General features: G+C 46.3%; 1 protein-coding gene across 2 annotated transcripts in view; it reads right to left on the minus strand.

The window, feature by feature from the left end:
- Window positions 1-27567, minus strand: part of FAM168A (family with sequence similarity 168 member A) — a 122295-nt gene that overhangs the window by 42372 nt on the left and 52356 nt on the right. For both annotated transcript variants that reach the window (XM_088535009.1, XM_088535010.1), the window contains one exon: window positions 15552-15639. In XM_088535009.1, coding sequence (XP_088391135.1) covers window positions 15552-15621 — 70 coding nt within the window. In that variant the 5' untranslated portion in view covers window positions 15622-15639. The remainder of the gene's footprint in view (window positions 1-15551; window positions 15640-27567) is intronic.

Below are 27567 nucleotides of genomic sequence, written 5' to 3' on the forward strand. Positions count from 1 at the left end.
GAGGAGGTCAGCACGGGGAAGGTGGCTTGACCTACTTGAGATAAGCCCAGGCCCCAGTTTTAAGACTCCTCTGTGGACTCTGCAAGGGGAGCAGCAGCCCACAGAGCTACAACCCGCACCGCTCCTGCAGCGGGAAGCAGGAGAAGTTCTCCAAGGCGAGAGCGGGGCCAGATGGACTCATTGATCTGCCAGAACGGGCCTGCAGGGAACCACCTGGCCCTCCTCGAGCTCTGGATCAGCAGAGGAAGCCTCAGGGACATCTAGGGATGATTTACCTATGGGCAAGAGGAGCGTTGGAAGGTGAACAAGAGGGTTTGATGGCCACTCAATAGGTCAGGGGCAAACAAACAGCTCTAGATACCGAGCTCAGGACAAACGCCTCACGCATGACGCTGTGTCTGCTTCGTACCAGTCTAAAACGCGGCTCCTCTTCGCTCCTTTTACACCAAACTAAGATGCTGGCTGCTTTTTTCAACACGGACACAGCATCCCTTCCTGCTGCAGCACAAATCATCGAAGCCCTACATGTCACCCACCGGGTTCACACAAGCCACCAACCACTTGTTGGAGGATCGTCCCGCTCGAGTGATTGCCCAGACCGCGCCTGAAGCTCCATTTTCATTTTGTAAAATATCAAACAAGGGATGAGTGAGAAAACTAAAATCTTTTGAGTTTCAGCTCTTCCCAACTAAATGGGAAAGCCAGCAAGGAAATGGTGGAAAAAAAGGGAGACAAGAAGCTGGCAAACTTGACACAGATTTGGGATTAAGGTAGACATCAGCTATGATGTCAGGTGAAGCACTTGTGTTTTCCATGGAAATCCAGAGGGAAGATCAAGAGACACAAAAGCCATTGTGCAAAAAAAGATCCTGAACTCCAGACACACAAAAAGAAATGTGAGAGAGGTCAGGTTTTGTAGTGAGCGAGAAGGAACAAGTCTAAAGTGGAGAGGAAGATCTGTGAAGTTTCAAGTCCGAAGTTGGTGGCTTCATTTGATCTATTGATAAGGTTTTCTAGAACACAGAATGCAACAGAAGAGAAGAAAAAGAGAAAGGTGGGATGAGGCTGAACTTCCGAACAACAAGCAGGGGCCATACGGAGAGGTGACAGACTCACCATTAAGGGAGACGGTGAGTTGCAAGGACAAGGACACATCAAGGAGACCGAAGGATGAAGCAGCAATTCCCGGCTTGAAGCAGGAAAAGGACATCAGGGATTCAGCGCAGGGGTCTTGGAGGACAAAGTGCAGCACCAGATCAGAGAGGAGCTCAGGAGGAGGCCGGGCAGAGGAGTGCTCCCCATCATCCAGTGCCAGCCGTAGGGAATCACCCTGCAAGCGAGGAAATTCAGTGCACGAGGAGCGGGAATTTAGGGCACGGGACTCCAGATCCATTTGGATGCTCAAGAATCCAGAGGACAATAAAATGCCACTATGCAGACAGGACTTAAAACTGGCACTGTGAGTACGAGCACCAAGAAAAAGCCAAGAATCCATACAGCAAAAACTGGGCCACAGTTAAATGGAAAAAAAAACCCCATGCAATCATCAGATTAATGCAGTAAATACCAGCAATATTTTTGCAGGCACAACCAATCTACTGCTTTCCTAATTTATTGTTCCACATTTTTGCTGGCTACTTGATCCCGAGGCTTCAAAGCTTTGTTTGTTGTAGCAAAAAGAAATATTTCAGAGCAGATTCCTGCTTGGGATGACCTCGTTGGTATCCAAGAAAAAAAAAAACATATCAGCTGCCTGGAGCTGTTTGCCGTCCTTATTTACCAGCAGAATGAAATGCCTGCAAGTTACTCTGGGTTTTTGCAAGAAACAGGAACAACCACGGATATTTTTCATTTTTGCAAAATCTTTGCAGGTAGATTTGCTGAGTAGCTGTAAAATTTTGGTAATTGTGAAGATTTCTTTGTAAAACAATGTTTCCACCAGGTAGAGCGGTGTTTTACTCCTTCATCAAGGTACCCTGAAGGATGGATTACTGCGGCTACGCTCTTGATGCAGGAAAAAAAAATCTCCTTCCTTGTATTATTAAGGGAACTGAATAGACTGAAATTTGTCCTTGCCCTGACTGCAATAAGATGAATTACACGTGGCAAGCTAAAAGATCGCGTCTCGCCCTGTTCCCTTCCAAAATAACCCATTACCTCGAGCCTTTTCCATACCAACCCAGCATCCGAGGAGGGAAATGAGTGTCTTAAGTGCTCGGAGGTTTCATACTCCACTTTGTCACGGTTGGAGAAAAGTGCTGGAAAGAAGGTCGTATTTCTAGTCCTTGTGCAAAAATGCAAAACCAGAACATGTTGGAGAGCCAATGTTGGCGAATACTTAGGTTCTGCAAGCCAGATACAATAAAAAAGCTATGCTGATTGCCCTTATCAACAGTAAAAAGAGTTGGAATGACCTCAAACAGCCAACAGATTTAATTATCTCATCAGAGAGATAACACAACTTAAGAAGAGCTTTTCTGAATAAGCGATAAGCTTCTGAGTTAATAAGGGCTAAAGTTATTGGCCAAAATATTAAATCTTAAACTGCTTTACTCTTAGGAACAAGAACTTTGGCCAATTCTGGCTTCTTTATAGGACACTCTTTCTTCTGGAGCTTGATGCTACCACGAGAACCTCTCAGGCATGGTTAAGTAGGAACCCAACCACTTCCATAGACAACCAACGTGGAGGAAAATTGGTGGAAAGCAACTAAAAGGAGCATGGTGCCGGAAGGCTTGGCTTACAAGGAAGGCTTGAGATAGCTCAAAATAAGTAGTTTTTGGCCAAGTGACAATTGAGGCAACACAGTGACTGTTGGCAAGCACTTAAAAGCCACATGCACCACGAAAGCAGAGCCAAAGGCAATAGGCTAGAATGAATTATATGAAAATCTTAGAGTCTATAAGAAACTACACAAAATCTGTAAGAGCTATTAGATGCAGGAAAAAAGGTCCAAGGACAGGAAGTGCAGGCCATAAAGAAAGAGTGAGGAATTACACAAGGATCTGGGGTGCGTTAAGAAGAGCGTCTCCAGCAGGTCGAGGGAGGGGATCCTGCCCCTCTACTCAGCCCTGGTGAGGCCACATCTGGAGTATTGTGTCCAGTTCTGGGCCCCACAGGACAAGAGGGATGTGGAGCTGCTGGACAGAGTCCAGCGCAGGGCCACAAGGATGATCAGGGGCCTGGAACATCTGCCCTATGAGGAGAGGCTGAGGGAGCTGGGCCTGTTCAGCCTGGAGAAGAGAAGGCTGAGAGGGGACCTGAGCAGTGTCTAGAAGTACCTCAAGGGAGGCAGTGAGGAGGATGGGGCTGGCCTCTTTTCAGTGGTGGCCACTGATAGGACTAGAGGAAATGGCCACAAACTGAAGCACCAAAAGTTCCACAGAAACTTAAGGAAAAATTTCCTGACAGTGAGGGTGCCAGAGCACTGGAACAGGCTGCCCAGAGAGGTTGTGGAGTCTCCTTCTCTGGAGATCTTCAAACCCGCTTGGACGCAGTCCTGTGCCACGTGCTCTAGGTGACCCTGCGTGTGCAGGGGGTTGGACTAGGTGATCCCTAGAGGTCCCTTCCAACCTTAAGCATTCCATGATTCTATGATTCTATGATGGGAGCGGATGTGGGTTTAGAGGCTTCCCAGAGAAGACCCATGATGGAAGCACAACCATAGCATGGATTAAGCCCACGTGAGCAGCCTACAGAAATATCCATTTTTTAACCTTCGTGATGGAACTACTTGGGCTCAAAATGTGTATTGCATTGACAAGTGTACAACGAATCTTTTCTTGAAATCTTTGCTCCAAACACCTAAATGAAAAGACACCCGCATTAATCCACGCGGCTGCAAAAAGCAAGAAGTTGTAAGGGTTATGTGCAATGAAAACAACCCTTTGCAGGTCCACGTGCTTCAAACTGGAGCCAGTTTCCAGCCCCAAAAAAGCTATTTTGAGCATGCACTGAATTGCAAAGCACCCGATACACACAAGACTGTGTCGGGTCTCAGCCATTGCTCGGTTTGGCTGCGATTAAGGATGTTTACAGTGCTCCACAATTAGCTTTTGGGAAAGACTCCTACGGATGTAACCTGTTTCTCTACAATTGATTTGATTAGTCTTCATTTCTAATTCCAGCTGACGAGGGGGAGAGTCCCTGCGGTTGCATCAGCTGGCAAGCTGGGGAGAAACTAAAAGCATGGGAAAACGGGAGGCTTGCAGAGTGTCGTTTCATTTCTTCTCATAATTGAGTTAATTTGTAGCATTGCTTCACGCTAGCAGATTTTTAGCTGACCGAGTCAATGCTGGCACCATGAGCTTATTCCAGCAAAACTTCCTTTGCACTTTGTTACAGAAACCTAGAGAAATTGCCCTTTTTTTGGAGGGAATTTTAACATGCCAAACAGTTTTTTCTACGATAAACGTGTTTCTGTATTTTGTGCTGCGCACTTAGTGAAACCATCCAAGCCCCTTTGAGAGCTGTTAAAAAAAAGGCATTTTTTCGCCCCAAACCAGCACCGTAGCAACCAAAAGCAAACGACCATTTGAAGCAGCCCTTCTGCAAATGCTTTTCTCACGGACGCGTGCGTAATTCCTGGGCAGAAACTGAAGCTTTCAGCTGCAGTTTAATGCAACGCAGGGTCATAAGCGAAGAAGACCCCCAATGCGATGGTAGGGAGGTGTAAATATGAAAAATGCAGATTGTTATAAAGAGAAGTGCACAGAACAAGGCAGCACAAGGAGACAGCACAGACCAGGAGTGCAAGGGCTGAACTTCTGAGGTCTCTGCCCACCCCGACTCACACCCGTCTCGGAGGCTCATTAAACACTCGGAGCACAAAGCATCAAACGCGCCAAGTAAAAAAGTCTCCATGGGAATGGAGCACAAGCTAAAAATAACCCGGAGCCGGCGCTTCAACCATTTTGCGGGAGATCGTCATGGCAATGAAAAGAGTTGTAACCTGTTGTCATGATAACCAAAGTTTTAAATTAATGGGAAAGCGTCGCGTTCCCACTTCATCTTTATTCATCGCGGGGCCAGCATCCACGCTGGGAGAACGCGACAGCTGGGGAAGCAAAGGAGATGAGACGCTGTCTGTAAAGAAATACAACCAAATATTTATAAGAGGACGAATGGAAGCACTGTGATGACAGGAAGAAAATGCATTGGTGGATGTGGTCTGCTTTCGTGGGGGAAGATGCTGTCCCCTGTCCCCTATTGTTTAGGGGATGGGAGAAGCCCTGGCAGGCAGCGGGGCTGGTTCTCCAGGCCAGACTCTGAGCAAGAGGCAACAGGAGCCATTTCCAGCTTTAATGGAGTTGTATCAATCTGATCCAGCTCGTCCATCTTCACCTGGAATGCTTGAGCTTTGGGAGGGGGCTCCTGGAAAGCCTCAGCTTTGGGAGGGAGCTTTCAGGCCCACCACGGAACCAGGAACACCAGGATTCCCTGGTGTATGTCTAGAGTTTCAGGAGGCCCAGATTAGGAGAAAAAGGACTAAAGCCACCAGACACCCCCAAAAACGGTGTAAATCAGCAATGGCACCTGATGACTCCCAGGAGGTGCGACAAGGTGAAGAGGCAGAAGGTGGCACTCGTGGTGCATCCCTGAAGAGCACCAGGGCACATCCCATGACCAGTTGGTCTCTGCCAGGCAAAGGGCACCCGCAGGACGTGGGGAGCACTTGGTAAGACGGCATCTCCAGCACAGCAGCTGTATGCAAGTAGACTTTGAAGCAGTTTCAAAGCCTGCACCCAGCACCACGTGGAGGTGGCTGCAATGGAGGGGTGGCCATCGTGTCCTCCCCGATGGGCATCAGTGAGCAAACACAGAGCCCCATTTGGCCCTGGGAGGTCCAAACCTGTCCCCAAACGACATCCCAAGGGAGCAGAGAGGAACTGCTGTCACATCCAGACGGATGCCCATAGCTGCTCACCTTGGGTCTGGATCCAGACATCCGAGACCCAGTTAACTCTCTCAAAGCAAACCATGTCCTGCCGTGAGACTACAAAATCATTTCTGTGTCTTTGCCAATGAAAAATTGCTCTGCTCAGCCTGAAATTATTATGGTGGTTAATTAAATGGCTGTTCCCTTGCTGGGTTTCAGGGGAAAGAAAAGCCACCCTGGCACCAAAACACCCCAACGGCACAAGCATCCTTCCAACAGCCCTCAACAGGCAGCATCCAACGGCCTTCAACTGCAGAAGTAGTTACCAGCTCGAAATAAGCAGGGGCTAGAGGTAAATAGGAGCTCAGATGTACACACGCTCTCCTCTTTCTGAATGAAACAGCTCCTTGTTGAGCCGTTAAAATTAGGCTTTTCCCTCCCCACGTTTGATCTCATTGACGGCTTTCACTGCGCGTTGTGTCTCCTGGGAACCAGCGAGCTCCTTCTCCCAAGAGATGAATGTTCCTTTCTACAATACCCCGGCTTTCGAATAATGAGAGACATCACATCATCTTTGGAGCGCAAGTAGATGGCAATAAGTTAAGTGCAAGACGGAAACTGCCTTTGTTCGCTTACTGAAGAGACTTACTTCACCATGGGTTAAGAACATCTTCACCTGTCATTACGGTGGGGGTTCATTTGGGTACTTCTCTCTCCAGCCCTGGCATCCAATACTCATCTCCCACGTCAAGTCTTCCGATTCTTCGTCTTTACCGTCTGGTTTCTTCTTGATTCTAGGCTCTTTTGTCCTCCTCCATGCTGGGGGCAGCACTGCAAGACAACCAATGGCCACTTCTCTCTCGGAGACCCAGCAGCCAGGCAGCTCTTGGAGGCTGTTGACTCTTTGCTAGAACTCCAGAGTATTTCAGGTGTCCAAACACTCACAATGTGCTGCTCTCCAATGTCCAGAGGTCTAAGGGCCCAGGTCAGCTCTAGAAGAGGCCAGGGTCTGGTGCAGATGTGAGAAATGCCCTCAGCTCTTTGGTAGATCATGGGCTTCAGCCAGCTGTTGAGTACCCAATGCAGAGCCCATCACTGCACCCAGGAAACTCCTCCTCAGCAGGCTGAACCATCCATCTAGGCATTTCTTTGGTCTTCAAAATTTAAAAAAAAAAAAAAAAGGAAGAAGAAAGCCCAGTTTGGCAGAGCCAGGAGCGGAGCCGGGCGATGGAGACCGCTGGATTGCCGGTTGGATGGTCCATGGCTGGTGCTGCCCATCCTCCCTTCTCCACCTGCCAAGGCTGCTCCTCTCTGAGAGCAGCCACCCTTGAATGGCAACACAAGAAGCATCACTGGGATCAGCCCCAGCAGCCAAGGAGTCATCAGCGGCACCGGCTCCTTTGGCACTTGCAAACAAGCTGGAATGGAGGAGTCGCTTGACGCCGACGGATGGTGGCAGCCACCTCTCCATCACCACAGGCAAGAGGGAAAAATGCAGCCACTGATAGCACAGCTCATCCTGTGCCACCCGGAGGGGCACTTTAAGCAGCAGCACAATCCCTTTTTTCCTTTTTTTCCATCTCTGTCTAAGCAAAGATTGATTGGACATGGTAAACGCAACGGAGAAACCGTGTTTTCCCAAGGCTATGCAGTCCTCCGGCCAGGGAATAAGCAACCTCCTTCCCATGGTTCGGAGAGCTCCGAGACCACAGCTCGGCCCCAACCACCTTCCGAGCCCTGGAGTGACCGTGTGTATCACAAAAAGCACCGAAAACGGCGCTTCCCAGAAGGAAAGGAGCACTTCCCACCAACGGCAGGAACCTGGGGATCCGGGAGAGCAGGGGCCACCGGAGGGGAAGGAGAAGGAGACCAAAAGAAAAAAAAAAAAAAAACGTAATACTAAAGAGTCTTTCAGGGCTCCTTTATTTGCACGGTGCCAAGCAAGCTCGCTGATGCAATATTCTCTTCCCGCGCTCGGAGCCAGAGCTTTGGGATCTAATAAATCATCTCCGGCCGCAGCCACATTAAAATTCCAGCCCAGGCCCGCGCTGGATGCAAGGAGGCCGGATGGCAGCGAGCCCGCGGAGCGGGGAAGGCGGCCACGCGCTGCTCCCGCGGCGCTGGATCGCACGCAAGCGGAATGCCAAAACTTTGGGACTTTGGGAAAGCCGAGATCCATGAAAACACAGGTAGCAGATGCAAAGCGCAGCGGAAAAATTGACTCGGTGGCTTACGGAGCTGGCACCAGCCAGGGAATCGTGTGTGATGCTTCTAGGTGGTTTTTATAACCCCATCCCTGCTGGCATGTTGGGGGAGAGAGGCAGAGCTCCGTGCAGCATCGCTCCGGCGGCACGCGGCGTCAAAAATAACCCCATGCCGGGAGAGGAGGCAAATCCAATATTTCATCTGCAAACGCCTTTCCTGAAGCCAAGCCACAAAATTTTAATTTATTACCTTCCGACGACAGCGACGAACACCTAAGCACGTCCTTGCTGCGCCAGGCGCAAGGAGGAGCCAGGGGAAGGCGACACGTAGCAAGTGTTTTGTGAGGCTCATGAAGCAGCCAGAGCCGATTTTCCATCATTTAATTGAAGCACCCGGGGATTTTACAGGGCTCAAACGCGTGCACTGCAAATATGTGCAAGGAAAAGCAAGCGAGGATACGCATTTGAACTGCAAATGGTCGAAAACACTCCGCAATCCCACAATAAATGGCTTTTTCTTGCCTAGATTTTGGCTGAAAACTGAGAGATTCCAGATGGGCACCTGATTTTGGGTGCTGGGAGGCACCGTTTTTTCCTGCAGTTTTATGAACTGCTGCCACATTCACTCAATTATAAGGTCACCCTGAGGCTTCCCAGCCCGCGGTCCGCGGAGAATCGCTGACCCACTTAGCCGTTGCTGACGGACTCCTGGAAGCTGCTGCCATCCTTCACTTCCAGGGAGCAAATATGACCGGAATCGATTTAATAAGTTTTTCCACGATTGCTCAAATTGGTCTGGAGATGCTCTGCCATGAGGAGAAAGAGGAGAAGGGGCGAGATGGAGGCGCCTAAAATTACCTCTCCGTAGAGGGGTTTCACAGCATGAGCAATCTGGATGCTATATCCATAGCAGCAGCTTCCTCAATTGAGAAAATTGGATATTCTGAGATAGTGAAGAGGATGGGAATAGTTTGGAGGGGGCTGGAAAACAATGACACTAAAAGAATTTTAATATATGGCAAAGCAAGCATGACCTTGCAATGTAACCTAGTGTCATGGAGACCCAATGTCCTACATGGGTCATCTGAGGATGAACAAGGTCGTCTTCAACTGCATGTGTGAAGGTCATGTCATCTAACACGGAAAGGAAGGTCCTTCTTTAATAAGACGCTTGGGAAGGACCAAACTACACCACGTTCAGCTTTAGGCACATTAGGAGTTGAATGACACAGATAAACTTGAGGAACGTCAGAAAAATCCCATGGAATCGTCATCAAGAAACAGAGATTGACATCAAGAACAGATCTACACAAAAAAAAAATGAAGAGCATGAAACACATATGCATCAGAAATGAAGAAGATAGATAGATTTGAAGTGGTCTAAAAGATTACAACCTTGACTGCAGAAATGAAAAGGGGGAAAAAAAAAGGGGGGGGGGGAAAATATTGGTTAGAAACACTACAAAGAAGCAAAGTCACCAAAACCCACAGCCCCATACTGTGAAACTAGGAAACTAGGAAATAACACAGAAAAATTCACACTCACCAATTTCAATCCTGCGCCTATGCTCCAAACACCCAAATGGCTGATCAGAATTTGTTCATGCTGGGTAAGATGGAGCTTTGGTGGAGATCAGGCTTAAAAATAAGGATTATTCCCCTCCAAAAATGTGTAGAGTTCCAGCTTACATGTCAGTAAATCAGGAGTAACAGACAAATAAGAAAAAAACCCCAAAACCCCAAAATCGACCCCATAGTGTTGAGGCCCTCACTGGGCGGATGGGATTAAGAGGGGCACAATGGGCTCATTTAGGAACTGAGAACACGAGTTTTATTTGCTTTCCAGATCCATTCTGTTTTTTTTTTTTTTTAATACAATACAGGGAAACTTTAAAGCATATAAAACCTCATATGAAGAGTTTGCCTACAAACCAAGAGATACCTGGTATTGCCCTACGTTTCTAGGAAGCTGCTTGAAAGGTTGAGATCATCTGGACCGGTCTCCAAAGCGGCCGGGTGCCCAAGCAGCTGTAATGAAATACTGGGATTTCCCTTTCCATTTTCTTGAAAAGGGCTTTACAATGAGGCCCACTCCCCATTTCTAACAGGAAACACACAGGAATAAGACTTTTGCATTGAAATTCAGGGATATTACACCCAAACATCAGCATATCAAGACTCACTCTGCCCAGGGCCTTATATATGTCCATATCTGAGTGTCCATGGTCTAACAAATAACCCTAATCTCCTCAATTACCCCCTGCTTCCTTCTCTATCCCTCCCCAAACCACTAAAAATGAAGGGAAAAACCCCCCTGTTCTTTATTTCCAAAGGGTTTTTATGGGTTTTATGACTTCAGGAAGCTCCAGGACATAATTTATCATAGAGATGGCAAATTAGCAATCGTTGAGACGATAACCAGTGTTGAAACTCAATCAGCTTCTACTGCCAACAAACTCAAACAGTCGCGGAGCGGCGTTACTGAACAGAAGCGACGTGTTGAACATAAAAAGCAACGCGGCTCTACACAAGTCGGAGCTCGTCCTCTTCCCAGTCAAGTGCGATGCTCCCGCCTGCTCTCCATGCGCCCATTAATAAACATGAAGAAACGCCAGAGGAAAAATATTCACTGTACCCACTTCATACATTTTTAATCGCCCTGAAATCAATTCAACGCTCTGAACACAGTTTAAAATTTACCCAACTGGTAAGCAATGGATCGCCTAATTAAATCCCGCGACTGCAGAGCACTCCAGCCCGCTCTCCTCCAGCAAAGCCGTTTGACCAGCTCTCCTCAGCGCCCTGCAAATGTGCTGAGGAATGCCAAAAAGAGGTGAAAAGGGGGGGAAAATATCTAATTCATCCTCTTTTTACAGAGCAGCTCTAAGGGAACTTGGTTTTCTTGGCCAAATAACTAATCTGTTATCAAAGGCGCAGCCTTCCCATGGAATAATGCAGCAGTAGTTTAATTTTAAGTTAATGAGGAAGGCTGTAATCAAGCTTGGAATTATCTTCGTCCCACAAAGCACATGCAAAGGAGGATTAAAAAAAACGATGGTTGAAATCCCATCTGACCATCTTTCGGTCTCTTCCAAAATGGGAGGCCACCAGTTTTCAACACACCAATAACTGCACTGAACAGCATGGCCAGGCGCACAAATCGGGTCAGATTAGGATAAAAACACAAGTGAGAATCACATTCTTCTTGCCAACGAAATCAATAGCTGGAGGGCAGTTGAGGCCGATTCCCTCTGTTACTCATTATGTCAACACAAATGTTGCGTCTTCACCTTGAGAAGAGTGAGAAACTCATGTGTTTGGGAAGCAGCAAGGTGGGTCATGTAAGGTCCTACAACAAATCCGCCAGGATTTGCAGGACAGGGATTTCCAGCCAAGCAGAGGATGCCTGCATGGGTATTACAGCACATTGGGATGGAGATTGGGATTGGGATGGCCGTAGTTTCCCAGCCTGGCTCACAACGCTGCCAAAGGGATCACACCATGAAAATCCCTACTCCTTGGCCGAATCCCTTTGCAGGAACTCCAGGTCTTCAAGCAAGTGAGAAAATACCCAACTGACGGCTTTCCATGAACAAAAATGATATAATTAATTTGTCACATATTTGCCTAACAGCCTCAGCCATTGTATCACGACACTGTATGACTGCAAATGCATCACGTGGTAAATCTCAAAACTAGGTTACACTCATATACTTCTTCCAAAGACCCCAAGGAGAGATTGCCATGAGAAGCAAGAGGATCAATTAGGTGGGTAAGCAAACGAGCAGACCTCGCAGGTAGCATAAAACGGGTGCCACAGCCTCAAGGGAACAGCAAGTTTTTCTACACAAAACTTATAAAGCTTAATTATAAAAATTGCCAATTATAAAAATTATAAAGACAGGACTTTTCCCTAAATCTTTATAAAATTATCCTAAGTGTTAGGCTGAAGAAGCAGCCTGTGTTGGTTCAGTAGAACATCCACAAAATGTCTTTGGAGGCTGGAAGACCCCGCGTTGCTTCCCTCACTATTCCAAACAAGCTGGATTGGATGATTTTGAGGACAGGCCGGTGGCGGGGATTAGATCGGAGCAGGAAGAGCAAAGTTCTGGAGCCAGGAATTCAGATACAGATCCCCGGGATGGGACATGGGACCAGGCAGAGCTCGCTCTGTGCAGCTGCCCAGGTCTGAGCCAGTCTCCACCACAACTCTCACCATCACACAAGCACTTCCAGGACCTGATCCAACATTTTGTAAAGGAAACACGGAAATTCCCTGCCCCCTACTCCCTCCCAACAAACGAGCAGCCAATTGGGCATAAACAATATTATTTATTTTCAAATCAACATCTCCCACGAGCCCACCGAGAAAGGAGAATAACAACCGAGAAAGCAGAATAACAAACAAGTGAAAGCAAAAAGAAAAAATCAAATTAAACCTGATTATTTAAACCAAAAGCAGTCTCTTCTATATAAAGCAATCACATTTAATACTCAAAAGCCACAAGACAGCAGAATTTAAATTGCCATTACCCTGATTACTAGCCCAGTTTTCTTTCTGTATATATTCCACCTGAGTTTTACCCCCTAGGGCTAGAAATTAATGGCTTATGCATGATCTTTAAAGGTAAAAATTTAAGTCATATATATGTTAGACCAGGTATGGGGTAAAAAAAAATGAACTTCAAAATGAACAAACAGCATCGCTTAGGGCTAAAAGCCTTTACCTTTACTTTACTACACTAGTGTTTTCAAATTCTATTTCTTGCCTAACTTGGAGCTGAGAATATATATCTTTTCCAAGCGTAACACTACTAATGCTAGAAATGTGCTTTGAAAGTGAGTTTCCTTGTTTTCCTCTCTTATTCCTTCCAAAAAAAAAAAAAAAAAAGACCACCATGCAAAGCACCCAACTACGTTACATGGAAACAATCCAGCACAACAAACACAGAGGACATTTTCCCGAAGTCCTTGAGTTTCCTTGTGCTACCACATTCCTGGCAGTTCCCTCTGGTACTGCAAAAAGATGAGACCTCTAAAAAATGATATCTCAAATCAATATTTCAGGATAGGCATCATAAACTCTGTCTCCCAGTTCACTCGTGCTCTATCAAATAAGAGGTTCCAAGTGAACCATCTTCCTTGGCTGATTTTCGGGATTGTGACAGTTTTGAAACCTCCAAACCTGGGATGAGCTCTTGGGACCTTGGAGAGGGGTTCCATAAGGTACAGGACTCAACATCTTTTCCAGCTCTAGCAGCATTACATGCTTTAGATTGTATGTTCAAAGCAATTTGAGAAGTGTTTGCAAACTCCCCAGCTTCATAGCTGTCCTGTGAAAAAGTCTATTTATCTTGTTGGTCTGCATCGTCCAGAAGAACTTGCGATTACATAAGTTTGATGAGAAAGTTAAAGAATTAAAGAATTGTAAATGAAGGGGAGGCATAGAAAAAAAAAGCATTAGATGGGCATAACTTTGGGCATAATTTCTCAGGTAAGAGACATGGCAGCTTTCTTTTCATAATTGTTGAGATTATGAAGGACATAATCAAGGACAAGACTTGCAACATTTTCCCCACTTTTGCAATAAATCTTTTGTTTTTCCGCTGCAAGGCAATTCCTGAAATGGAACACTGAAATGAATTCCTATTTGGGAAAGGCTTAATAATTCTGTTTGCCTAGGAAAGACAACGAGCTTGAGCGCGTTTCAACCTACTGTTTATTTGGGGACTTCCTGGGAAGAAAACAACCTCACAGCTGGGCTATGGGCAGAGCAAGTGCTCATATGGTGCTGCTACACCCAGTAGCCACTTGAACCTTCACGTTCTCGTCTTTTCACTGATGTTCCGAAGGATCTTGTTGTAATTTTCAGGTCTGATCTGCCCTTCTCTTTTTCTTTCTCTTCCCTCCAAAGTCATCTTCTACATCTACCCCTCATTTCTCTTTGTTCCCCGCAAACTCTGGAGACCACAAACAGGTGAAGATTTGGGATGAAACCAGACTTGGAAGACCAGCTACTGCGACCACTGCCAGACCTGGAGAAGGTAGCCAAAGCAGACCACGGTACATCTACATAAATGCATAGGACAATCTCTGTGGTGATTAACCAGGAGGTTCTTGAGAGAGAAAAATTTACTTAGAAGATAATCTCCATGTCCAATTCATCCATTTAAAGTAGAAATCACTCTCTGAAATTCTCCTTCCAGAAAAGTCAAAGCACAAGCCTGCATGATCTGCACGTATATTGAAGAAAATTGTCTTACCAAGTGTCAGAAATGCAAATGCCAAAATATTTGGGATCACTTGAAAGCCAAGAGAGAAATCCTACACGGAAGGGACATCAATGCGGAGTTTTGAGCACATATAAAGAAAAGGAAAGTTCTCCTGAGCTACAGGAGCTCCCATGAAGCAGCACACATAAATCTGACAGGGGAAAAGGAAGGCATGAATAAAAAATGGAGCAGATCCTCTTTGAGGAACTCTCAACTGCAAGGCCAACTGCACCAATCTCCTGGCGGAAATATCTACCAAAGCCAACAGAAATATTTGGTAAATGAAGTAGCTGAGACACTGTTTGATGTTCGTTCCCATTTGCCATTGACCTCTTTACTCCGTAAAAAGCCCTCTTCCAACCATCCTCACACTTTAGGGAAAAGTCAACAGAGACAGCTCGCAATGCAAATATAGAGAAGGAAACATTAACACAAGATGGCACTTCACTGCTAATTACATTTAACACAGTGGTAGAAGAAAGGATCTTCCAAGGCTAACTTTATAAGGTGCCTACAAGATCAGAGGGACATCTGCAGGTACACACACTCCGTGAGGAAGACCACAGAAAATCCCATGCCAAGGTGACTTTTTCCAAAGCACGTTTTCCCACTGAGCTGGAGTCTCCCCCATTAGTACATTTTAGTTCATCATTAGTTATATAATTATGACAAACACTTTTCAATGCCTTTTTTCAAGTTCTAAAGATGACCTGGTTAGACAATTTACTCAGTTCAAAAAGACAGACTTCGAACTCACATATCAGACGCTGTTCAACATATGATCACATCAAGTAGAGCTTAGCATTAAAAAAACAAGTCAACAACGTAGTTTGAATCACAATCCATAACAACAACCACATGTTTTTCAAACCACTAGCTCTCTCCTGTGGGATCCTCACTACGTACGGCAGAATTATTCTCAACTCATCCATGCAGGCAAGTCCACCAGCTCCCACCAGATTCTCCCAGCAACTTTTTGTTGGTTTGGTTGGTTTAAAGCTCTAGGCTGTTTGTCTTTTTCTTTCAAATTTCTAGAATTTCCTCTTTCTTGTGAACTTAGGTTCATTTCTTCTCTCTAAAGCTACTGCATAGGCTTTGATGAAGAGGTTTTCCAGCAAGGACTGAGCTTACTCGTTGAGCATCCTCCGCTCTAACCGCGCAAGATGGACATTCCTAAGGCAGCCAACGCCAACCTACCTGTGTACGCCATGTTCTTGGGGTTTCCGTAGGGAGCCCCAGGTTGAACGGGGCTGTAAACAGGGTTCATGCTGGAAGACTGGGAATTCTGCAGACAAAAGGAGAAAAGCACAGTTGAGAAGCTGGGCTTCCAGCACACACAGAACAGTCTTGCATACAGAGGCTCTTGACAGTAGCCTTCACCGTGTTATAATTCAAGACACAAAGGGCTGCAAAGAAAAGGATTTACAAGCAAACATGAGAACGAGACAGTGTACTTAATAATTCAAGTTTCAGATATTAATTCCCCTGATTTCTTCAATGCTGCCTCTTCTGCCTTCATACGTACCTGGAGCAAAGCCATCCTGCACACCCCTACCTTGGGGTGAGAAAAAGGAAAGGCCACTAACTGGGCCACAAACTTCTCCCAGGTGATGTTTTGGGGGCAGCAGAAGCAACCCAGAGACTATCAGACCCTTTGGCAACCAGTAGACCCAAGGACACGTCTTGTTGGTGTTGAGCACTCAACCACAGCTGAGTCCCGCAAGCGCCACGCCACCATAGAGCCCAGTGAGGTGCTCCACCAAGATGTTAATAGCCCTCCTGCTCCTCTAATGAAGATGATTAAACACTGCTGGGTTATCTTCTCCTAAGTTTTATTTAGGGGAAAGCAAATAACCTGGGAATTTGTGTCTACTGGCTGTCAGTTGAGCAGCAGCTCAGTTAATTATCTTAATGAAGCCCATTCCCAGTTCTGATTAATGGGAAAAAAATCAGCCATTAAGCTTTATTAGGCAACACATTCGTCTCCGCGGCTATCCGGTGGCAACTCCAAACGGTCTTTCCTCATATTGCGTTGTCTGTTTTATTCTCTTTCCTTCCCAATGCATTATTTTACAGTTCATAAAATCAAACCATCCCTTCCAAACAAGTCTCTCATGATTGATGCACAATTTGTTAGCTCATTAACTCCTTCAGCTTTACTTCAGGACAGTAAACAAGTCAAATGTTAAATGTGAGCCACAACTGACTTGACAACAATTACTGCTTAATTAATTAGCTTCCCAGTTAGCGCAGACAGAGCTATTCACAAAGCAAAGGAAACCACATTTATGAAGCGCGCTGGAAGAAAACGCTACTGACACCATGAATCACACCACAACGGGAGACAAGGCAGAAGTTGGCTTCAGCAACACACAACTCAGTTCTTAAAAAACATGAAAATCAGGGTAAAACTCAATGCATGCGAAACGGGATTGACTGGGAGCACCTGGATTTTACAGTTCCCAGTAGACTGGGAACTTGGTCCTCCTCCCTGCACGCAGTATCTGGAGTTGAAGGAATATATGAAGCACGATGAACACGCACAGTGTTGCTGTTGGCACTGGAACAGGGGTTCTCCCCACCTTGGGGTACTTATACCCTTCATGCGAGCACATGGGTCCCATTAAACACGGGCGCTGCTTCATGGTGGCAGGTGTAGGAAGCACTTGAAGACACAACGGGATGTTTGATTTCAGCACAAACACCCCATCGATCGTGCATCACGTAGGCATTATTTCGCGCAACCATCAGAAAAAATGCACAAAAATTTAACGTGGGGAAGAAGTCACTTCTGCTCTTGACACCAGCCAGCAAGCCAAAACCTCCTGTTTTCCATCTCAATGTCTTGATGATGCCGCCTTCGATGAACTTTTTCACATCATCTCTATGCGATTCAAATTCCACCTCCATATTCCAATAAACCACAAGGATATTTGGAACTTTTAATAGTCATAAAGCTTTCCAACGGGGTAAAGCACTTTAAAAACCACTGTGGATGTACCTGCCTTGGTGCAATGAGATCAGGAGATGAACTCCTGTGTTGAGGATCCTACAGCGACATTTTATGTGGCCTGCAGGTCTCCTGGGAATTAGACTTAGCCTGGTCTTCTGGACAGGATGTCCCCACCGGCAGCTGCCTAATGGACCATCACTGCTTTCCACCTCTACGACCTGAGAGATTGGGGTACATGTGATGGGCACCTCGAGTGAAGCACATCAAAAGTGCTCTGAACACTATAAAAAACAAGGCAACAAGTGGAAGCCACCTCAGAAATGCCACACTGCTCATAGCGTACATAGCCTACGAGTTCCTACTGGTACATGACGCGCAGATAACCAAAGACAGATGCCGTGAGTCACACCTAAGAGTAAAAGGAGAAGGCAGAGCTGCAAGGACTTCATGGCCATAAGTAACTGCCAAATCACTAGCAGGATCCCTCAACCTAGACAATAGACCAGGAGGTTCTTCTCTTCACCGGGTATCCTCCCAGACACATCAGGACAGGCCACGAGGACCTTGGATTCGAGTCTGTACAGGTATCCTCATGTTCTCAGGAAAGAAGCAATAGCTCTCCAGCACACACAGCAAACCAGGCTCAAGTCTTGCAGAGTCTTGCATTGCTCTGCAGAGGGAAGCAGGGCCATCACAGCCTGACTTTGGCCTCGCCTAGAAGAGGACACAGCTCGGTCCTCCAAGAACAACCATCCCTACAAGAACAACCACCCAAACCCAGAGCTGATTCACTAACCCAGCAGGAACCAGTCCATGTGGGCCTGGAGGAAGCAGTTGAGCAAGCTGGGTTGGCTCTCCACTACCTCAACCAGCAAAGCTCGAGCAAACCAAGGGGCAAGGAAGTCCACCCTCAACCAAGAGCAAGGAAGGAGAGAGCAGACATATTGCAGGAGTCCTTCTCAGCCTGGCAGCCCAAACACACCTTGAATGTCCATGAGACAACCTTCACCAAGAACTTATCCCTTTGAAGGACAAAGCAACTTTTGCAACCGCGATGGATTGCTGATGTTGGTGGGACGCTTGCCCGGTCACCCATGTAAAGCTGCATCCTTGTGTGGAACAACTAGGTAGTGAGAGGAAAGCTTTTATCTAACTGCTAAGCCCAGCACAACCAGTACCGGGCAAGCGGCACAAGATGGTCATGGGCAACAAAAATCAAGTGGCGAAATCAAATGAAAACTCAGCAGACCTGGATTTTGGGTCCTCAAAGCATTAGTGTCTAGCGTTGATGCTTGTCAGGCTGATGCTCTTACTCGCCTTGACCATGAGACTCAATGTTCTCCTGAGCAAGGAGCATCCCTGTGGTCCCACAGTGCCTGTCTCAAAGCAGGATCTCGTTTGGGCTCCTCTGGGTGCAAAGGGTATAAATAAATAACAATATTGGGAAAACTACAGCCTACACCTAGCAAATAGTAGGTTCTGTAAGTAACAGGGGAAAATAAACCTCTTATTGATAATAACGGGAAAAAAAAACTTTTTTAGCCAAGATAAAAACATCACTATCACTTCGGAGGTTAGAGTGGGATGGAAGGAAGGGGAAAAGGAAAAGATGCCTCTCTGTTGGGTATGCAGCACGCTACTTCCAGCCAGCAGGAAAGAGTGAATGCCAGCAGCATTTCAGAGAGATGATTTTCTTTCTTTTTAGCATCTAGCATCTAAACATATTCACATGAGCTTCCAATCCATCCGGCAAGACAATGCTATTACAAAACACATTTTTACATTCATTACAAGCGCCGCATTATGTCCTTTGAAAAGCTACGAGATGGGAATAAACAGGATTAGCCAAATTAAACCTCCTTCGCCATAATATCTTGCAGCACTTGCTCACGGCCATGAATACGCGACAAAAACCCTAATAAAAACAAATTATAAATGGAAAACACAAGCACTGCTCTATGACGTGGTGACCGGTCGCTGAGAAGCTATCGAGATCCCACCAAGTAGCTGATTTGGTAGGATCTCCAGTGGGAATAGCATGGGAATTAGCTGCTAGCAAACAGTCTCAAGAGGTCAAGCAAGAAATTCTATCTATTTCTATTTATTTCTATGTATTTTATCTTTCCCGTGAAAGTGCCTGACGTGCCTCCGTCACGCTGGGAAGTTACTGCAGGTGAAGGGGAAACAGAAACGCAGGAGAGGTCAGTCCATGAGCCACCATCACCAACCTGCTCAGCAGGCAACGTGTCCATCAAAAAGAACCTCCATGGGGCACGAAAACCAAACAAAAAACAGCAGAAGTGCACCTTGAAATTACTATAAATGCAAGACAAAGGAGAAATTTCACCCCGTTATTCTTCCCATATGTTTGTGCACTTGAAAACACCAGGTGTGCAACCAGCTTCACCGCTTCTCCCAGTCCTTCAAGGCCTCAATTCTTCTAAACCCGATGTGCACACGTAATTTTAGACAGGAGCAGGCCAACAAATTTTAGCACGACTATTTCTACACATACGTTGGTGGAACTGGGATCTTTAATTGCGTTTCCAACGCTGGTATATAAAAATCCAGGCATTACCCATAGAAACGGAGGAACAGAAAGAAGATGCTGAAGGAGCTCAACAAAATCCCCTCTTTAAATTCATGTTATACAAATCATATGCAAATAGTATTCAGCCCAAAACCTCCTTGAACATGAAGAGACCTCTGACCTTACATCACACTCGGATTCCTAGCATTTCCTGACAAGTTTTTCAGTTAAGTCATTTGCAGCTCGACCCTCGCCTGGGAGCCGCCAAACAATAATTAAATTAATTTCCAATTCAGCTGCAAAAGGGTGATTTAGGCAGGCTACAGGGCTAGGTCTTACTTTTCCCCAAATAGACAGGGACAGAGGTTCATTTAATACAATTTACCTTTCCACAACTACATGTTTGCTCTTTACACAGCATCACAGTAACGAAGCGCTCATGGAACGTCTCAAGCAAAACAACATATTTAACCTGCTAAAGATCTTCTAACAGTAAATGAATAAATAAATAAATAAATCAGGTCCAAGTTGATACAGTTTTAGGCAACCTTCTATTAATAAATCTTACAGTCATAAAATAAAATGCAAATAAAAACAAAATAGGGTAAGCAAAGAAAGACCAAACTGCAAAAAGTGTAAGGCTTCAAGGAGTAAATTATTACTCTCTTCTGCAGAGTACGTCTGCTTTTGCTGGCCCTTGGACTATATTGCTGCTATACCTTGATGTTTCATAGAATCATAGAATCCCAGAATGCTCAAGGTTGGAAGGGACCTCTAGAGGTCATCTAGTCCAACCCCCTGCACACGCAGGGTCACCTAGAGCACGTGGCACAGGACTGCGTCCAAGCGGGTTTGAAGATCTCCAGAGAAGGAGACTCCACAACCTCTCTGGGCAGCCTGTTCCAGGGCTCTGGCACCCTCACTGTTAAAAAATTTTTCCTTAAGTTCCTGTGGAACTTTTGGTGCTTCAGTTTGGGGCCATTTCCTCTAGTTCTGTCGGTGGCCACCACTGAAAAGAGGCCAGCACCACCCTCCTCACTGCCTCCCTTGAGGTACTTCTAGACACTGCTCAGGTCCCCTCTCAGCCTTCTCTTCTCCAGCTGAACAGGCCCAGCTCCCTCAGCCTCTCCTCACAGGGCAGATGTTCCAGGCCCCTGATCATCCTTGTGGCCCTGCGCTGGACTCTCTCCAGCAGCTCCACATCCCTCTTGTCCTGTGGGGCCCAGAACTGGACACAATACTCCAGATGTGGCCTCACCAGGGCTAAGTAGAGCGGCAGGATCACCTCCCTCGACCTGCTGGAGACGCTCTTCTTAATGCACCCCAGGATCCCATTGGCCTTCCTGGCCACAAGGGCACACTGCTGCCTCATGATCAACTTGTTGTCCACCATGACACCCAGGTCCCTCTCCGCAGAGCTGCTCTCCAGAAGGTCGGTCCCCAGCCTGTACTGGTGTCTGGGGTTATTCCTCCCCAGGTGCAGGACCTTGCACTTGGCCTTGTTGAATTGCATGAGGTTTTCCACCGCCCAGTTGTCCAGTCTGTCCAGGTCCCTCTGGATGGCAGCGCAGCCCTCTGGGGTATTGGCTACTCCTCCCGGTTTGGTATCATCAGCATATCATATCTACTTGATTTATCATATCTATTCGCTATGGGGCCCACATTGTCCCTTTCTTCCTACAGTTCTCCCCATTTCTCATCCAAGCCAACACAACGGCCTCACTTCTGAAGGAAACCTCGGCTCTGCCCTGATGGTGCTTCACCTGGACGAGTGCCAACTCCAGCTCCTCAGAGCCAAGGACCTAATCTCCCAAACTCAGGTGGCAGCATTTCCACCTCCGGCCAGGAGCTTGGAGAAGCTACGGAAAGAGCGTGGTAAGAACATCGATGGATCGTGGCCAATACCTGATGCCATCACAGACGTTCAACATCAAAACATTCAGCAACGCACTCAACACAGATGGTTATTATTGCAACATCACTTGTCTACCATCTTTTGTGTACTCATTTGCAGCTCTGGACATGAATAAGTTGCACTATTCAGTAGTTATATTATTGACAACTCATTTTCTCTGTAGATGTTTCATATCCCACCAGTAGATGTTTCGCATCCCACCACTTCAACAAGCAGAAAGCCACAGGTATTTGTGTTGGAACAGTCTTAGGAGCCCCAGGTTCAGCCAACGAGCCAGTTAAAACGCTGGCCCAGGCCACAGAGAACTTGCCACCCAAGGATAAACCAACAGGCCCAGGCTGAAAATGTGCAGAGGAAAGCAGATGTCCTGACTTGCCCTCGCCAATAAATAACTAAACCCACAAACTTTTCATCGGAGAAAAGTTTCACATCCATAATGGGGACAAGTCCTGGTGCCTGCGTCGCATTAAAAATTAAACGGCTAATTTCGAAGCACAAAGCCACTCTTGACTTCCAAATCCACTGAGCTCACGCTGCCCCAAAATAAATACCGAGGCATGGAAAAGCGTAACCTTTCAGTTGTTGAAGTTTATGTTCTGCTGAAAGCCAAGGGATCCAAACAAGTTGATGATTCAATTATGCTAGAGAGCACATAAAAATATAGACGGAAAATCGCTGTCCTGAGGAAGAAAGAGGCGTACGAGGAATCGCTGCAATTAGTTGCTGGACTTGGTAAGAGCAAATAGGCACTCAGTGAGCAGCAACAGCTTGGGTGTCATATTATTTGAATTAAGCAGAGCTCATAAAAACACCCTTATGAGCTTCAGCAAAACAAAAGCCAGTTTGCCAACAAGAATGAGGGCAAGTATTAGGCAAACACAACTGATTTTATATTAAATAGATGTTTCCAGAGAACACAAGCACAAGATCAGCATGCAGATGAATTTTGCGAGATAAATTCCTTGCCTTATGCCTACAGGACAGATGCGTCGAACCAGCAGGTACTCAAAAGATTAAATATATTTGATTTTTCCTTTTAATGCAGAAGGACCATGAATGCATGTTCTGGAAAGAAAAAGATTTTTCAGATTTGATTCAGTTGTCAAATATTAGGGTAGGACGGCCAATATCAAAACACCAACACAGCATGTGTCCAGCTTCACATGTGCGGAGACCCCAGCACGAAGGTGCACATGCAGCTGAGAACTGCAGATCGTAAGGAGAAATAAAGCACATTTTGTGTCCTTGCACCATCCTCAAACCACTTTCCTGAGTTATTCCTGCTAATTACTTTAACTGGAAGTGTTGCTGCCTTTCCCTTTGGCAGCCAACCCTGCCGTATGAGTGTATCTGGTGCTCTGCACTCCAGCTGAGCCGTGTCCTCCTCCACTTGATCATCTCAATTCTTTGATGTTGGTCAACCTCCTTGAACTGTGTTTTGCTAAAAAAGACTTCTCAGGACACACAGTTTGGAGATGGGTCCCTGGCTAACAGCTACATTTCTTTCCTTTTCAGGTCCTTGAGCTGACAAGAGGCAACAGCCAGAAACTGCAGCGTGGGAGATGCAGGTTGGCCATTAGGGAAAGTCGCCTGATGAAGAAGGGACTGTAGTCCAAGAACAGGTTTTCTAGAGGGATTTCCATCCTGGGAGGCTTTGAAGATTGGTCTACATGAGGCCTTGGCTAGCTTGACATGATGACATAACATGGCTGGTACAGCCCCACTTGGACCTAAGTGACTAGATGACCCTGGAGGTCCAGTTCAACCAACATTTCTAGGACGTGATCTCAACCCCTAAATAGTTTGTGCTGTAAATACTCATTTTTCAGCCCCCTACCTTTTGCCACAGTCTCAGACCACAACTTTCCGGATCTCAGCCAAAATTACTTCCCGAATAACTTTCCAAAGGTTTAGGCCTTTCATAGTAGCCTCAAGTCATATGCTACCTTGATCCTTGGTAGGACAAGGTTGTCCTACCTTGGTAGGACATCAGAAATCCTGAGCTGGAATGGGGACCGTTCACACTTTCTCTCTTTCAGCATTTTCCAGAAAATTACCGAAACCATTTACAAAATTTCCTTAGATTATAACTAGCTATCCTAAAATACAACGATTGCTTTCATCCTTTCACTGTAAAAAAGCAAACCAACATGTTGAGTTATTTTTATTTCCTGAGACTTCTTGAGCTGCTTCAGACCTCCCACCAGCAGCCATCGCTCCTTCTTCTACAAGAAGCTAAATTTCAGTGGTCACATGCAAATTATCTCTCTCTCAACATTATTTTGTGACTAGATTTATATTACTAATAAAAATAAACTTCCCCTCCTCCAGGCATTTTAAAAATATTAAGTAATCCATAATATTAATGATAATATAAAATATTGAGTAAACCAGCTTCTTTTTTTAGGCAACAAAAAGGCTGAAGGAAGTCGGTTCGGCGCCTTGCTCGAGGGGAGCAAACCCATCATGCTGGGACCCAGTTTCAGCTTCTGGGCTCAAAATTCGCTGTCATTATTATTTTTAAGACAGAAGACCCAAATTCTAGAGAACTGGACACAATGCTCCAGGTGTGTCCTCAGCAGCACTGAGGAGAGGGGAGAATCACCTCCCTCGACCTGCCAGCAATGCTCTGCCTAATGCAGCCAAGAAGACCATGGCCACTAGGGCACATTGCCGGCTTGTGGTCACCTTGTTGTCCACCGGGGACATCCAGGTCATTCTCTGCAGAGCAGCTCTCCAACCTGTCTTTGGTCTTGGGGCTGTTCCTCCCTACGTGCAGGACCTGGCTCTTCTCTCTGTTGATCTTCATGCGGTTCCTCTGTTCCCACCTCTCCAGCCTGTCCAGGTCCCTCTGGACGGCACCGCAGCCCTCACAGGTATCAGTCACTGCTCCCAGTTGTGTCACCTGTGAACCTGCCGAGGGGCCACTCTGTCCCTTCACCCAGGTCATGGATGAAGAGGTTGGACAGACTGGACACCCAGTGCTGGCCCCTGAGGGACACCCCAAGCCTCCAACCAGACTTTGCGCTGCTGGTCGCCACCCTCAGCTCTGCCTTTCGGCCAGTTCTCAGGCCAACCGGCTGTCCCCTCGTCCATCCCGCTCTTCCTCAGCTTCCCGATGAGGATGTTATGGGAGATGGCATCAAAAGCCTTGCTGAAGCCAAGGGAGACAAGACCCACTGCTCTCCCGCATCCACCCAGCCAGTCATTCCATTGTAGAAGGCTAGATCAAGCCTGAATTCCCCTCAGTGACTCCACGCTGGCTGCTCCTGATGACCTTATCCTTCACACATCCAGGATGGGCTGCTCCATCACTTTTCCAGGGATTGAGGTGAGGTTGACTGGCCTGGAGCTCCCTGGGTCCTCTTCCTTGTCCTTTTTGAAGACTGGAGTGACACCAGCCCCCAGGCACCTCTCCTGTTCTCCATGACCTTAACAGGAGTTTAAAATTCTACATAACTAGAATTATGTTCCTTAGGTGCCCTAAGGAGATAGAGAAGTATCACACTGGAAAAGGGACCAAAAGAGAGACCACAGCAGTGATTTGTGCTGTTCCTTCCTCGTGGCAAACCCAAATCCCAGCAGCTACATGAACTCTCATTTTCATTTCAGCCTATAGTGTAAGATTGTTTTCCTTGTCCAAGGCCAGACTAAGCTGCATTAACCAATTTCTGGCAGAAATTTTTCTACACCAGAAACAAAAAAGCACATTATCCTCACAGACGTGTTTTAATTTACATTTTGTACAAAGTTTCCAACCACTGCCACTAATTACCTTCCTTAGTTCTCATAATTGCTCCCCTCGGTATGGGAGAATCACTTTCCAGTCAATTCCCGAATATTGAAAACATTGCTCCTTCCCACGCAGTGCAATAGGATAAAAATCTAAATTTGCTTCTGAATGGATTATGCAATGTGAAGTTGACACACCAGAAATACAATGCATTTCTGGAATTAAAATCCAATGAGGGCAGAGATGTCCTTTTAATAAGATATGGGTCTCCTTTGCCATCAGCCCTACCCTATCGGGATGCAGCACTCCATGTCCTGGCCTGTCCTCTCAACACTTTGCTCATGTTGCTGCAAGGATGAAAACAGGGATAATGTGACTATTAAAAACGCAGATTAACTGCACATGGAGGGGATGAACCTCCACAATGGTTCTTTCTTCCTCAACCACTTTGGGATCTCTGTTCCAAAACAAAGGTGGATCAGGAAAGATGAAGGAGAAGGCAGGCTCAATCCGTTAGCAGCGACAGAGTTTTGGCAAGGGCTTTGTCTACCATCCTCATTTCATAATTAATTTTGCATTGGCAAGAGTATCATGGGACTCAAGCATCTATTGTATGAAGAAAGACTAGATGAGCTGGGAACAGACCAGCCTGGAGAGGAGCAGCCTGAGAGGGATGTGACCAACATGGACAAGGACCTGAGGGGAGAGTGCAGGGAGGACGGGGCCAAACTCTCCTGGGTGGTGGCCGGTGCCAAGACAAGGGGTGACGAGGCCAAGCTGAAGCCCAGGCAGCTCCATGTCCATGTGAGGAAGAACTTCCTTGGTGTGAGGGTGCCGGAGCCCTGGCACAGGCTGCCCAGAGAGGCTGTGGAGTCTCCTGCTCTGGAGATCTCCAACCCGCCTGGATGCGCCCAGGTGCCCCGTGCTCTGGGTGTCCCTGCTGGAGCAGGGGCTGTACTGGGGGGATCCCAAGAGGTCCCTCCCAACCATTCTGGGATTCTGGGATACCGCATCAACGAACCTCGGAGACTGCAAGGCTTTCCCATCCATGGGACAGCCCATCCTCGTATCCTTTCAGTAGGGTTGGAAAGTTCTCCGTAGAGAAGGAGAACAAGAATGAGAACTACATTGGCCTTGGTGCGCCTGATGCTACCAAAGACAAATGCCTCACAAACGTGTGATGCAAAAGTGGCACCATTTAGAAAATACATAGAAGAAACTCCACCAGCTTCTCCAGGTGAATATTGCCAAGTCATGAGCAAGCAGGATTCAAGTCATCCAAATACATATAATCAAAAATGAAAATATGAAATGAATTCATTTACTTAAATGCTACTCATTTAATCCCTTCCACATCTCCAGCATCAAGTGAGACACCGGATAGTCTAGAGGCTGCTCCCCAGATCTGCCAATGCTTTGAGGGAACGCTAAGGACCCCCAGCTCAGCCTAAAGCTGAGTCTAAAACTTCATGGGCAGATGCTAGAGGAGAGCAGATCCCCGATGTACCACCAGACGGTGGCTGTGACACCGAGAGCACGTTTAAGTGAGATAACTGTCCCTTGAAGCCTTTAAAAGGCCAAGTATTTTTCAGGCTGCCATTACAGAGGATTTTTATCCTTCTCTCTAAGAGCAGAGCAGTATTCTCAAGCAATTGCAATTCCCAATATTTTTCATAAAAGTAATATTAAAATGATAACATGTGTGGTTGTTGAAGGATATAGCACAGCATTAAAACTCAAGAGGGCATCTAGAATGATACTATTAATTTAATTCACCAATCTGTCATTCACCTTAGCTTAGGCTTGAGGAATGCCACAGCCTCCACACAGAGCTACAATGACTTTCGATTTAGCAGCGATAAAAATCTTATTTTCTATCCATCAGTGTCCCTTTGATGGTATGACTCCTGCTTTGGAAAAAAAAAAGAGTTTAAAAGCTTTAATTTGCCACAGAATGGCTTAATTTCACGTTAATCCCTATCATGAGAAACCAATTTTACAATTTAACTGATTCGGTGATCAAAAAAAAAATAAAATGACAGTCAACAGATTACTCCGAACCTCACACACATGCTGCCACCA

Source organism: Tinamus guttatus, unplaced genomic scaffold, assembly GCF_059628265.1.
Source record: "Tinamus guttatus ecotype Peru unplaced genomic scaffold, ASM5962826v1 Tinamus_guttatus_pri_ptg000602l, whole genome shotgun sequence".
Taxonomy (NCBI): Eukaryota; Metazoa; Chordata; class Aves; order Tinamiformes; family Tinamidae; genus Tinamus; species Tinamus guttatus.